Raw genomic sequence first — 13,531 nt, 5'->3', positions numbered from 1 at the left:
GCAGGGATGGCTCCTCGAGAGCCCCCTTAAACAGGCCTGGCTGCTCCTGGCACACTCAGTCAGCACAACTGGAGCTCAGGCAGGGACCTGGGTGAAGGTTTTCCCAGAGCAGGAACAAGGGTGGGTGAGTCCCAGCAGGACAGGCTGCAGGGAATGGCCCAGGTTTGGCTCCAAACAGCCTCTCCTGACTTGTCCCTGTCCTTTCTCCACGAACAGGTGCCCATGTGCAGCCACAGCAAATGTCCAACAGCAGCTCCATCAGCCACTTCCTCCTGCTGGCACTGGCAGACACGCGGCAGCTGCAGCTCCTGCACTTCTGCCTCTTCCTGGGATCTCCCTGGCTGCCCTCCTGGGCAACGGCCTCACCATCAGCGCCGTAGCCTGCGGCCACCACCTGCACACGCCCATGTTCTTCTTCCTGCTCAACCTGGCCCTCAGCGACCTGGGCTCCATCTGCACCACTGTCCCCACAGCCCTGCACAATTCCCTCTGGGACACCAGCACCATCTCCTACCCTGGATGTGCTGCACAGCTGCTTCTGTTTGTCTTTTTCATTTCAGCAGAGGTTTCCCTTCTCACTGTCATGTGCTGCGACCGCTATGTGTCCATCTGCAAACCCCTGCACTATGGGACCCTCCTGGGCAGCAGAGCTTGTGCCCACATGGCAGCAGCTGCCTGGGCCAGTGCCTTTCTCACTGCTCTGCTAAACACAGCCAATACATTTTCCCTGCCCCTTTGCCATGGCAATGCCGTGGACAAGTTCTTCTGTGAAATCCCCCAGATCCTCAAGATCTCCTGCTCCAAATCCCACCTCAGGGAACTTGGGGTTCTTGTGTTTTCTATATTTTTAGCATTTTGTTGTTTTGTGTTCATAGTTTTCTCCTATGTGCAGATCTTCAGGGCTGTGCTGAGGATCCCCTCTGAGCAGGGACGGCACAAAGCCTTTTCCACCTGCTTCCCTCACCTGGCCGTGGTCTCTCTGTTTATCAGCACTGGTGTATTTAACCACCTAAAGCCCCCCTCGATGTCCTCCCCATCCCTGGATCTGGCCCTGTCAGTTCTGTACTCGGTGGTGCCTCCAGCCCTGAACCCCCTCATCTACAGCCTCAGGAACCAGGAGCTCAAGGCTGCAGTGTGGAGACTGATGACTGGATGCTTTCAGGAACATTAAACTGCTGGCCAATTTCTACAAATCTCTTGTAATAAAAGTCATTTTGATACTTCTTTTGGTTTCATTTTGGAGTTTCTTTTTCTTTGTTTTACATTTTAATGTTTTCCACATTAGAAAGAAATGTCATTGTGCCATTTCTCATATTGTTTCTCTCCACCTTCCCTGTGCCCACAGACTCTGTCAATGAGGGGCTGCGCTCTCGGTGGCTTTAAAGGAACTAAAGGATCTCCCAGCAGTTTTCTCCAGAGATGCCCTTTTGTTGCCTTCTCTGGAGCTGCAGCAGCAATGTCTGTGTGCAGAGCTGGGGGCAGATCAGTGCTGGCACAGCAGCTCTGCTCCTGCTGGCCACACCATTCCTGATCCAGGCCAGGAGCCATTGGCCTTCTTGGCCACCTGGGCACACGGCTGGCTCATGTCCAGCCTGCTGTCCATCAGTCCCTGCAGGTTCCTTTCTGCCTGGCTGCTGTCCAGCCCCTCTGTCCCCAGCCTGCAGCACTGCAGGGGTTGTTGTGGCCAAAGTGCAGGACCCAGCATTTGGACTTGTTAAACCTCACCTTGTTGGGTTTGGTCCCTGGATCCAGCCTGTCCAGGGCCCTGTGCAGAGCCCTCCTACCCTCCAGCAGATCCACACTCACATCCAGCTTGGTGTCATCTGCAAAGATGTCCTTGTTTCCATGGCTCCCCTCAGTGTCACAAATTCCCTTTGGTTACACCAGGCCCTGCACTGTCACACTGGTCTCCTTGGTTCCATGGGGCCCCAAAATGTGACAATGGACTCCTTGGTTCCGTGGGGCTTCACAGTGTCACAATGTTCTCGTTGGTGCCGCAGTTTCACAGAGGCCCCTCGGTTCCATGGGGCCCCAGGGTGTCACAAAGGCCCCATGGTCACATGAGGTCCCACACTGTCACAGTGCTCTCTGTGGTTCCACAAGTCCCCTCAGTGTCACAATGGACTCCTTGTTTCCATGAGGCCACACAGTGTCACAAGGGCCTCCCAGATTCCTGGAGGCCCCAGAGTGTCACAGTGGCCCCTTGGTTACACAAGGTCCCGCAGTGTCACAATGGCCTCTGTGGTTCCACCAGGACCCAGTGTCACGGGGACTCCCTGGTTCCATTGGGCCCCAGAGCACCACAATGGAGCCCTGGTTCTATGGGCCTGCACAGTGTCACCATGGTCCTCTTAGTTCCACCAGGCCCTGCAGTGTCACAACAGCCCCAGAGTGTCCCAATCATCACAGAATGACAGAATCAAATAGGCTGGAAAAGACCTTCGGGATCATGAGGTCCAACCAATGCCCTAATACTGCCTTGTCACCCAGACCATGCCACTGAGTGCCACTGGAGAGGGACAGTGACTCTGCCACCTCCCCCCTGGCCTGCCCATTCGAATGCCCACTCACCCTTTCTGTGAAGAACTTCTTCCTCTTGTCCAGCCTAAACCTCCCCTGGTGCAGCTGAAGGCTGTGTCTTCTTGTCCTGCCCTCCAGCAGATCCACACTCACACCCAGCTTGGTGTCACCTGCAAATTTGGGGATGGTGGGCTCGATCCCCTCACCCAGATCATCGGTGAAGATGTTAAACAGGACTGGGCCCAACACAGATCCCTGGGGACAGCACCAGGGACTGGACACCAGCTGGGTGCAGCACCATCCCCACCCCTCTCTGGGCCCAGCCTCCAGCCAGCTCTTCCGTCTCCCAGCCAGGAGGGAACCTGCCCAAGCCGTGGGCTGCAGCTTTTCCAGGGAATGCTGTCAGAGACAGTGTCCAAGGCTTTGCTGAAGTCCAGATGGACACATCCACAGCCTTTCCCACATCCACAGGTGGGTCACCTGGTTATAAAAGGAGATCAGGGTGCTCAGGCAGGACCTGCCCCTCTTAAATCCACGCTGGCTGGCTCTGACCCCTCGGCCATCCTGTGGGTGCCCTGTGGTGGCACTCAAGGTGATCTGCTCCATAACCTTGCCGGGCACCGAGGTCAGGCTGACAGGCCTGGAGTTCCCCAGATCCTCCTTCCAGCCCTTCCTGGGGATGGGCTCACACTGGCACCTCCAGTGCTCTGGGACCTCCCTGGTGAGCCAGGACTGATGGTAAATGATGGGGAGCAGCTTGGGGAGCTCATCCACCAGCTCCTTGATCCTTCTAGGATGGATCCCATCCCATCCCATACACCTGTGAGCATCCAAGTGGCTCAGCAGTTCACCAGCTGCTTCCTCCTGGATTACAGGGGGCTGTTCTGCTCCCTGTGCCAATCTACCAGCTAAGGAGAACTCTTGTACTACGGAAAACCTGTCCATATATTGAAAATTGATACAAACAAGGTGTTAAGTAGCTCAACCTTTTCTTTATCTTTAGTTACTATATTTTCCACTGCACCCAATAAAGAGTAGAGGTTCTCCTTATCCCATGTTTTGCTATGAATTTATTCATACAACATCCTTAAACTCTTGCTAAGTTGACTGACCTTCTATCCAAAGTTAAAGCACCTTCTTCCTTCCCCCGAGTTCCCACAAAAGCTCCATGGGCAGCCAGGACAGTCATTTTCCTCACCAGCTCATCTTTTGCCACACTGGGACAGGCTGCTCCTTCCCCTTTAAGATCACTGTCTTGAACTGTGTCCATCCTTCCTGGACCCCATGGTTTTTAAGGGCTGTTTCCCATTAAAAAATCAGTCCCTGATTCAGTACCCCCCACATCTGTGTCCCAAATAGGCCAAAGTCTGCTCTTCCTCATTCCAGTGTGGAAGTTCTGTTGCTGCCCCTCCTTCTTTCACAGAACATTGAAAACTTGATTATTTCACGGTCTCTGTGCCCCAGGCAGCCTCTGACCCCCACATCTGCCACCAGCCCTTCTCTGTTTGTGAACAGCAGGAGACAGAGCTTTCCTTGGGAGTGCAGTGTTACCAAAAATTCGGTAAAACAGAAAACTCCTTAACACCAGAGCAGCATTAAGAAGCAGCATTCTTTATTCAGCTGGATGCGCAGGGGATCGCTCCTCCCAAAGCCGAGCATGCTGAGTGCAGGAAAGTTTCTGTTCATATTCTGTATTTTGCACACATATTCATTGATTGTTCTGGACTAAACACACATCTGATAATCATTTCCCCAGAATCATTAACATATTTCCCCTCCCCTTTACCCATGAGTTCTTCTGTCCCGGGGGGTCTCTCTGGTGGTCCCTGGTGGTCATGGACCCCAATGTTCCCGTGGGCCTGGCTGAGCTGGCAGGACACTGAGGCTGGTGAACTTCCAGTTCCCCTTCTCCCACAATGGGCACTGTGTGGTTTCCATGGGCCTGGGGTTTTGGAGAACAAGCTCCAGGCGTCAGCTCACCTGTGGAGACAATTTTTCATCTGCTAACCTGAGGTCACATCTATGACTTTACATGAGTGATCTATGACAGATCCATGGTAATGACATCATAGGGTAGTTGATGTGAGCAGGGAAGCCCAGAGCAGGGAAGGCTGAGGGGGCTCCTCATCCCAGCCTGGCAGTGCCAGCGAGGAGGGGATGGAGAACACAGAGCCAGGCTCTTCACCAGGGGGCCTGGTGGGAGAGAAAAGCCAATGGGTGGAAGGGGAAAGAGGGGAGATCAGCCAGGCCAGGAGGAGATGAAATGAGCCAGGCTGCTTTTAGCATTTCCTCAACACCAAAAGCAGCCTAACCTCCCTTCTCCATCCACCACTGACAGCTTTGCAAATCGAGAATTGTTTGATCTGTTTTTCCCCCACTCCAGGACGAGCATCCTGATACAAAAACTTAATTTGGTTTATATCTATCAAACAGAACCACGTCTGTCTAAAATCAGTTTTAGTATGGAAATCACCTGTGAATGCTGGACTCATCAGGCATTGCTAGGATGTTGCACATAGCTCAAGGATGAGTGTGATTGTTATTAAATTGTGTCCTGTTCAACTGTGGCCTGTTGGCCATGAAGGGAAACTTTCTGTGACTCTGAGTCTCACCAGTTCCTGACCCCCAAAGGACACAAACCTGATGAGTTGTGGTTCCCACTCCAGTGGTGGCACTTGGAGCTCCCTCCATAGCCAGAGCAGAGCTCCCTTGTCCCAGAAAGTCCCTGGCAATGCAGGGATGAAGGAAACAGGACAGGCTGTGGGGATCAGGCCAGGGCACGGCCAGGGATTTGGGGTGGCTGTGAGCCCAGGGCAGGACCCGGCCCTTGGCCTTGGTGAACCTCATCCCATTGTCCTGGGCCCATGGCTCCAGCCTGTCCAGATCCCTCTGCAGACCTTCCTGCCCTCCAGCACAGCCACACTCCCACCCAGCTTGGGCTCACCTGGAACTGACTGAGGGTGCCCTCGATGGCCTCGTCCAGATCAGCAATAAAGAGATTTGACTGACCTGGCCCCAGTGCTGAGCCCTGGGGACACCCCTGGATGTGACTCCATTCCTCAGCTGCTCCATTCCCAGAGCAGCCTGGCCTGAGCAGAGCTGTGGGGCCAGAGCCGGCTGGGCTGTGCTGGGGAGAGGCCCTTGGTGCTGCCCAGAGCTCAGGGCAGCTGGCAGAGCTTGCAGGGAGCTGGGCTGGGCTGGGAGAGCCTGGCACAGAAACCATCAGTGTCCATCTCAGCCTGGCTGAGCGGGCAGGGACAGGAAGATCATCCAAGGTCCACAAGTTCTCTGTGTGAGAGCTGAGCTGGTGACTCCCTGAGCCCTCCCAAGTGCTGGGGCTGCACCTCCAGCTCCAGAGGAGATGTGACAGATGGGAGCAGAGACAAATCATTCCTGGTGGAATCTTTCTTGTGTTTGCTTATACAGGTGACATGGATCCATATGTAGACAAGGTGTTTTGTGTCAGATAACACTGTGGGAGTGATAAGAATAATATTTTTTAACTAAAAATTATATTTCACGCATAATGCACAATGAGAAAAATAATACACATAGGATCAGAAGAGCATCTGACTTTTTCAGAGGATGAGGGACTCATTGATGTTCCAGCAGCCAAACCTGCTCAAATGCTTTCAAAGGCTTTCAAAGGCTTTCTGGAGATGAGATGTGACCACCAGAGGCCAAGGCCAGCCAGAGCTGTCTGTCCTGGCAGATTTTGGGTGGGATTACCCTTGCATATAGGGAATTTTTCAGGAGGAGTATCCATTTTGGCCATGGGCACCTGGAAACATGGATGGTTCTTTTCCATAGGAAGGAAAGCACAGAGCCCCACTTCTCCAGGGGCTGATGAGAGGCAGCCCTCCACGTTCCAAGATCAGCTGGACCTGTCAGGTGGCCCCTGGGATGCCAAGCCAGCCAGACCTGTTCCATGTTCCCTTGGTTTCATGGCACTCTGCAGTGTCCCAATGTTCTGCTTGCTTCTGAAGTGTGGCCCCTTCCTTCCATGAGGCCCCGCAGGGTGACAATGGCCCTTGGGTTCCACAAGGCCCCACAGTGTCACAATGGTCTCCACAGAAAGGAAACCACAGAGCCCCTGTGTTTCAGGGTCTGATGAATTCTGCAGTCACCAGAGGCCAAGGCCAGACAGACTTGTCTGTCCTGGCAGGTTTGTCTGTGACCAACCCTTGGATATTTGGATTGTGGATGTTGAATCCCAATTTCAGCCATTTGTGCCTGGAAGAGAAGGCCAGTTCTTTTCCATAGGAGGGGAAGCATGGATCCCCTGTGTTTGGAAGGCAGGTGAGAGCCCCCCCTAAGGAGGCCAAGGCCAGCCAGACCTGTCTGTCATGGCAGCTTTTGTGTAGGAGCAATCTTTGACTATCGGACTTCTGGAGGTGGAATCCCAATTTTGGCCATGGACACCTGGCTGAAAGAAGAAGAGGGATGAAGGATGAAGAAGAAAGACGATTGTTTTTCACAGGAAGGAAAGGGCAGAGTCCCAGTGTTGAAGGGCAGAATAGGAAGACCACCAGAGGCCAAGGCAAGCCAGAGCAGTCTGTCCTGGCAGCTTTTGTCTGGGAGAAACCCTTGCATATAGGGAATTTTGGAGGAAAAGTACCAATTTTGGCCATGGTTGCCTGTGCAGGAGGGATGGTTCTTTTCCACAGGAAGAAAAGCACAGAGCCTCAGTGTTTGAAGGCAGGTGAGAGCCAGCTCTCAGGAAGACAAGGTCAAATAGACTTGTTGGTAATGGCAGCTTTTGTTTAGGAGCAATCCCTGGATATTGGGAATTTTGAGGGGGGAATCCCATTTTGGCCATGGATGCTTCAATGAGAAGGGCAGTTCTTTTCCATTTGAAGGAAAGCCCAGAGCCCCAGGGCTCTGCTTCAGGGGTACATGAGAAGAAACCCTCAACATGCCAAGGGCAATTGGCCCAATGAGGCCAAGCCAACCAGACCTGTTACCTGTTCCCTTGTTTCCATGGGGCCCTGCAGTGTCACAATGGTGGTGTCATATTGGATCCTTGGTTCCATGAGGCCCAGATGTGTCACGCTGGCCTCTTGTTTCCATGGGGCTCCATAGTGTCACAATGGTCCCTTGCTTCCATGAGGCCTTGCAGGGTCACAGGGGTCTCCTTGGTGCCACAGGATCACAATGGACCCTTGGTTCCATGGGCACTCACAGTGTCAGAAGGGTCTCCTTTGTTCCATGGGGCCCTGCAGATCCCCTTGATTCAACGAGGCCTCAAAGTGTCAGAATGGCCTCCAGGATTCCAATAGGCCCCACAATGTCACAATGGACCTTTGGTTCCGTGGGGTCCCACACTGTTCCATGAATCCTTAGTTCCATGGGGCCCTGTAGCTCCTTGGTTCCATGGTGCCACACAGTGTGACAACTGCCCTTGGCCTGCCAACACTCCATAGCGTCACAATGGCCCCTCGGTTCAATGAGGCCTTGTGGTGTCACAATGGTTCAGTGAGGCCTTTAGTGTCACAAGAGTGTCCCTGATTCCGTAAGTGTTGGAACCCTGGATGCTGAGAATTTTAAACTTGCTGTGCTGAAAGGCACAGACTTGCAAGAGAACACTGCATTTGACCTGAGGCTGTGGAGAAGGCTTCCAAAATTGATTAATAGCACTGGGGATACAGGTGCGTAGTTGGATAGAGGTGTATACTACCACAGGGTGGAAAAGCTTCCAAGCCTTTTCTGAGGTCAGGCACACACCAAGATCAGCCAAGACTCTCCACCACACTGCCTGGCCCACCCAGCCCAGTCTGTGCTGACCCTGGGCCACAGCATCTCCCAGCAAGCAGGAGGCAAATGCATATTGCCAAGGGTTGAAACACAGCAGACAGGGAACATGTGAAACGTGAGTGTGTAAAGGCCTTTTAATTCACAGCTCCCACAGAGAGCTCTGGGGCTCACAGATGGACAGAGATGGTTCTGCTCACCCCTCAGTCCAAAGGGGGGGTAACACACGCTGCTGCAGGTGTTTGGGTTGGTCCCTGCAGGTCCAGGTGGATGCCAAACCTGCTCTTCACAGCCTTCTCCCTTCACCCGCCCCTCTGCCAAGTGCAGCGGGCCTCAAGGACTGAAAGGAGCACAGAGAGCCAAAGGGGGACACTTGCACCTGCCTCACTGGGAGCTCCCTGGGAAGCACTGTCCTTGAGAAGCAAGCCCCTGTCCTCCAAAGGCATTTCCCCAAATGTGCGGCTTTTCTGCTCAACACCAACACACCCTTAGGAAACACTGGCAAGGCTGAAGGACTTCATGTCCTTTCAGGACAGGAACTCCAGCTCTAGCTCCTATTCCCAAGTGCCTTTCCAGGTGGAGGCTCAGACGTGCAGCCCCAGACCCTCTACAAACACAAGCTGCTCAGTGCCTCTTCACCTGCCTCAACTCCTGCCTGCGCCCACGGCACCAAGACCAGGCTGTTCCCAGCCAGATCCCAGAGCCCTGCTCCCGCAGGACGCTCTTGCCAGCACCTTCCAGGCCTCTCTGCTGTGCACACAGCGCTTTTCATGCCCGCTCCCAACAGGCTCTGGAAGGCAGAGCACAGCCTGGCTGCCTCTGCCACCAGCACAGCCCAAACACAGGCGGAGGAAGAAGCAGCAGGGGCTGTTTTGCGGCCATGCCCAAGAGAGACTGGAAGGGTGCCCTCCCTCTGCTCTCACTTGCTTGGCTTTCTGACTGGCTCTGAGCCTGGGGCTGCCATTCCTCACTTGTGGGGACCAGAACCACAGCCGGGATCCCGGCACTGCCTGACAGCGCTCCGGGCACTGGCAGGGTCGCGCGTCCCAGTCTGGGGCACCGCGCTGCTGCTTCCTTTGCCCTCAGGCACACCCAAAGCTCCCTGCTAAGCCCGGATGGTGGCTGGTTCTGCCCTCTCCCTGATCCTGTGCAGGGATGGAGCACAGCTGAGCTTTCAGGAAGCTATTCCTGAAAACTTCCAGCATTCCAAGCTCCTTTGCCCTCCGTGGAAGCTTGCCATGGAATCCCTCACAGCTGCCTTCAGAGCATACTCAGCTTGGCTCTTCCAAATTCCAGGGGCTCCAGGCTGCACAGCAAGATCTGTAACTCCACAGGGTTGTGGAACTGCACCTTCAGCACAGGCACCTCTCCAGCCTGATCTGCCCTCGTTCCTCTGTGTGTGTGCACTGAACACGGCGTGGAAGAGAACAGCAGCAGGGGCCTGTGTGTCCCAGGGCCCGGGATTTGCACCGCTTCAGCTCCACAGAGATGCAGGTAAGGGGGAGAAACCAAACTGTTTATTAATGGAAGGGAAAGGGAAGGGATGAGATGGGGGGAAAAAAAAGGGGATGGGCAGCGTTTGAGGGCTGGAGGGAAGGAGCTGTCAACAGGGAGGGGGAAGGCAGCAGCTATGGGAGCTTGCAGCAGGCACAGCTGTGGCCAGCATCAGGTGTGCCTGGAGCTCCAGTGACATTGAGTCCTGGTGCTCTCTTCACTGTCTCCTGGTACTCTGCTTGGGACCCTGGTTCTCTGATGACCTTAGTTCTGCACATCTTTGTCCAAAAATTGCCTGAATTTCCAGGTTAGTGGAGGATGTGCTGGCATCTTCGCTCATGGCTTCAAGGGCTGGAAGACATATAAACAACCACAGTTAGAGCACAGGGGCTGTGTGACATCACAGAGATGTCAGTGTTACATCACAGGAGGTGGTGTGACATCACAGGTCCTGTGTGACATCACAGAGAGTGGTGTGACATCACAGAGATGTCCATGTGACATCACAGGGGCTGTGTGACATCACAGGGGCTGTGTGAAATCACAGACACAGCCATGTGACATCACAGAGATGTCAGTGTGACATCAGAGAGAGCTCTGTGACATCACAAAAAGCTGTGTGACCTCATAGGGTCAGTGTGACATCACAGTGATGTCCAAGTAACATCACAGAGAGCTGTTGACATCACAGATCCTGTGTGACATCACAGAGACATCCATGTGACATCACAGATGCTGTGTGACATTACAGGGGCTATGTTACATCACATATCCTGTGTGACATCACAGAGAGCTTTGTGACATCACAGAGATGTCCATGTGACATCACAGAGAGCTGTGTGATGTCACAGAGATCTCAGTGTGACATCACAGAGAGGTGTGTGACATCACAGAGATGTCAGTTTGACATCACAGAGAGCTCTGAGACATCACAAAAAGCTGTGTGACCCCCTAGGGTCAGTGTGACATCACAATGATGTCCGAGTGACGTCACAGAGATGTCTGTGTGACATCACATAGAGCTGTGTGACATCACAAAAAGCTGTGTGACCTCACAGGGTCAGTGTGACATCTCAGAGATGTCAGTGTGACATCACAGAGATGTCAGTGTGACATCACAGAGAGCTGTGTTACATCACAGAGATGTCCGTGTGACATCACAGAGGGCTGTATGATCTTGCACCTTCTGGAAGATGGAGTATCGCCCACTCTGTATTGCCCGGAGCACATGCAATGTTTGCAGTGCCAGCTCTGACATGGCACTACTGACATCCTCTGTCGGGCATTCAAGGGCTGCAAGAGAGAGGAACAGAGCCACGGTCAGATCCCGACTCTGCGGGGAGCCGAGGGGAGCCCCCCCTGCCAGGGCCATCCCAGCCGGCTCTTGCCATGGCCGGGAGGGATCAGGGACCAAGGGGATCAGCCCGAAGCTGCTGGCCACGCATCCCCCACGTGTCCCTGAAATCTCTGTGTGCTCTACCTAGGAGAGCAGAGCTCTCCACAGCCGGGGCAGGGCTTGCAGCTCCCTGCCAGCCCCCGATGGCAGCCCGCTGCCCTCACTAAGCCTCACAGATGAGCTGGAGCTCTTCCTTCCTCCCCCTCAGGTACCGCCCGGCCGTCTCTGGGAACACAGAGCCTGTCAGGCCCAGCGGCACAGCTCCCTGCCAGCGGCGCTGCCAGCCCTGTGCCCACACGGCCTCCTGGCCCGGCTCGTGGCTCACCCATGAACCTGACGGCGCCTCTCGCAGGGGAAAAGGGAAAGGTCCGAGTCAGCAAGTGCTGCAGTCGTGCCTTGAGGGCACCTGCAAGAGTGAAGTCTTGGCAAGGCTACAGAACAGCAAATCCTGCACTCTGGTCTTGGGGGCTCCAGCCACAAGGACAGGAGACTCCTCTCAAGGACAGTGCAAAGCAAATGCCACGGTCTGCCCTCGAGGGCAGCTGCAGAAGAGATGCCTCGGGAAGGCCAGAGGTCACCAAGTGCTCTGGTCTGGCCACGAGGTCACCTGCAGGAGTAATACCTCGGGAAAGCTCCGGGTCAGAAAGGAACGAGTGGCTGTGCGAGGGCTCCTCACAGCACCGCTCTCTCCGTCCTGTCCTGTCCCTCCAAGAGCACTGTGGAGTGGCCTTGTCACTGCCAACACCTATGCCACAGCATGTCACAAAGGGCCCTTGGATACCCTGTCCCGTTCCATTCCACGGTGGCCATGCTGCACCATGTCACAAAGGGCCCTTGGATACCCTGTCCCGTTCCATTCCACGGTGACCATGCTGCACCGTGTCACAAAGGGCCCTTGCACGCACTGCCACCTGCCCTGGGGCCACCCCCAGCCCCCCAGAATGACCCAGGTTGGAAGGAATGCCTTGCCCCAGGTGTGTCAGACAGCCCAACAGGATCTTTAGGAACGGCTCAGACCATCAGCAAACGCTGCCCTGCTCTGCGGGCTCAGAGCAGCAGGAGCCCCCAGGGCTGCCGACGCAGCCGCGGCGGGAAGGGCACGGGGCCCTGCACAGAAGCTGGCACGGCCTCCTCGGGACACGTCCCACATGGTGGCCATCCTAAGCACGGCCGTGTGACACAGACCAGGAACGTGTGGGCCAGGGCAGGAATGCTGCTCTGACCCTGGGGCCCGGGGAGCGCTGCTAAACAGTTCCTGGATTATGTCAACTAGCTTGGGAAAAAAGTTTACTATGCATAAGGGGCTATGAATATGCAACAGGCTGGTGTAAGGGAAAAGGTATTCAAGGGGTATCTCCGGAGATAACCGTGTGCTCCTGGCTCAGTGCCGAGATGCACCCGGCCCTAACAACCTTTGCTCTCTGGCCCTTGTCTCCTCTTGTCCTGCATTAAAGTCTTTAAATTTTCACAGGGGAGTGAAGGTGTTTTTCACAGCCCCGAGCGGAGAGCTCTGCCCGGCGGCTCCCGGGAAAGGCGGCGGCGCTCGGCACGGCCCCGGCCCGCCCGGCCCGCGGGAATTGCCCGGCCCGGGACAAAATGCTGCCCCGAAGGAGCGCTCGGAACGCCCCTGCGGCTCCTCCCTGCCCCGCAGTGCCGCAGCTGCCCCGCTGTGGCAGGGGGGCTCTGGAGCAGGGGGGCTCTGCGGGACCCCCGGGCTGTGCCCCCTCCCGGGCCGTGCCCGCCCCGGGGCTGATGCTCGGCCCGGGCTCTCTCGCTGTCCCGGCCCCGCAGGGTCCCGCCGTGAGCGGCACCGCCCGCCCGGCGCCGCAGGGCCCGAGCCCTGCCCGGCCAAGGCTCCGTGTCCATGGCCGGGCCCTGCCGGGGCTGCGGCCCCTGCCCGGCCCGGCACAGCCCGCAGCGCCCGGCGCAGCTCCCTCCGGCCGGGCACTGCGGCTCCCGGCGAGGCGGAATGTTCAGCGCACGGCATCTCTGCCAGCTCTGCTCACATGGGCAAAACCAGCTGCTGCTGAGGCCATCTGAGCTCCCACCGAAGCCTTCCACCCAAAATGCTGCCTTCAGCTCCGACACACTGCTAAGGAATCCAAGAGCAAACTGAAAGCTGATTAGAGAATCTTGCACAATCACATCCAAGAACATTTTGTTATAAAATCACAAATATTAACAGAAGCTGAGAACGTCAACAATGTTAGAAAACAAGCTTCCAACAATGGGACTCGAAGAGCTAAGGGCATGCCTTTGAGTGGAAGGAGCCCTCTCTTTCTGACATGTGAGCAATGCCATGGAATTTCCCAAACCAGGGAAATAGGGACCCCTGGCAGCAGCAGCTTCACACACATCAATGACACAGAA

General features: G+C 55.4%; 1 protein-coding gene across 1 annotated transcript in view; it reads left to right on the top strand.

Moving 5' to 3' along the window:
• Window positions 1-406: 406 nt before the first annotated feature.
• Window positions 407-13,531, top strand: part of LOC140681066 (olfactory receptor 14J1-like) — a 31,087-nt gene continuing 17,962 nt past the window's right edge. Inside the window, exon 1 of the mRNA XM_072920269.1 lies at window positions 407-1,132. Coding sequence (XP_072776370.1) covers window positions 407-1,132 — 726 coding nt within the window. The remainder of the gene's footprint in view (window positions 1,133-13,531) is intronic.

Source organism: Taeniopygia guttata, chromosome 31 (genome assembly GCF_048771995.1).
Source record: "Taeniopygia guttata chromosome 31, bTaeGut7.mat, whole genome shotgun sequence".
Lineage (NCBI taxonomy): Eukaryota > Metazoa > Chordata > Aves > Passeriformes > Estrildidae > Taeniopygia > Taeniopygia guttata.
The sequence above is the reverse complement of the archived record's forward strand: the minus strand, read 5'-3'. Positions and strand labels throughout refer to the sequence as shown.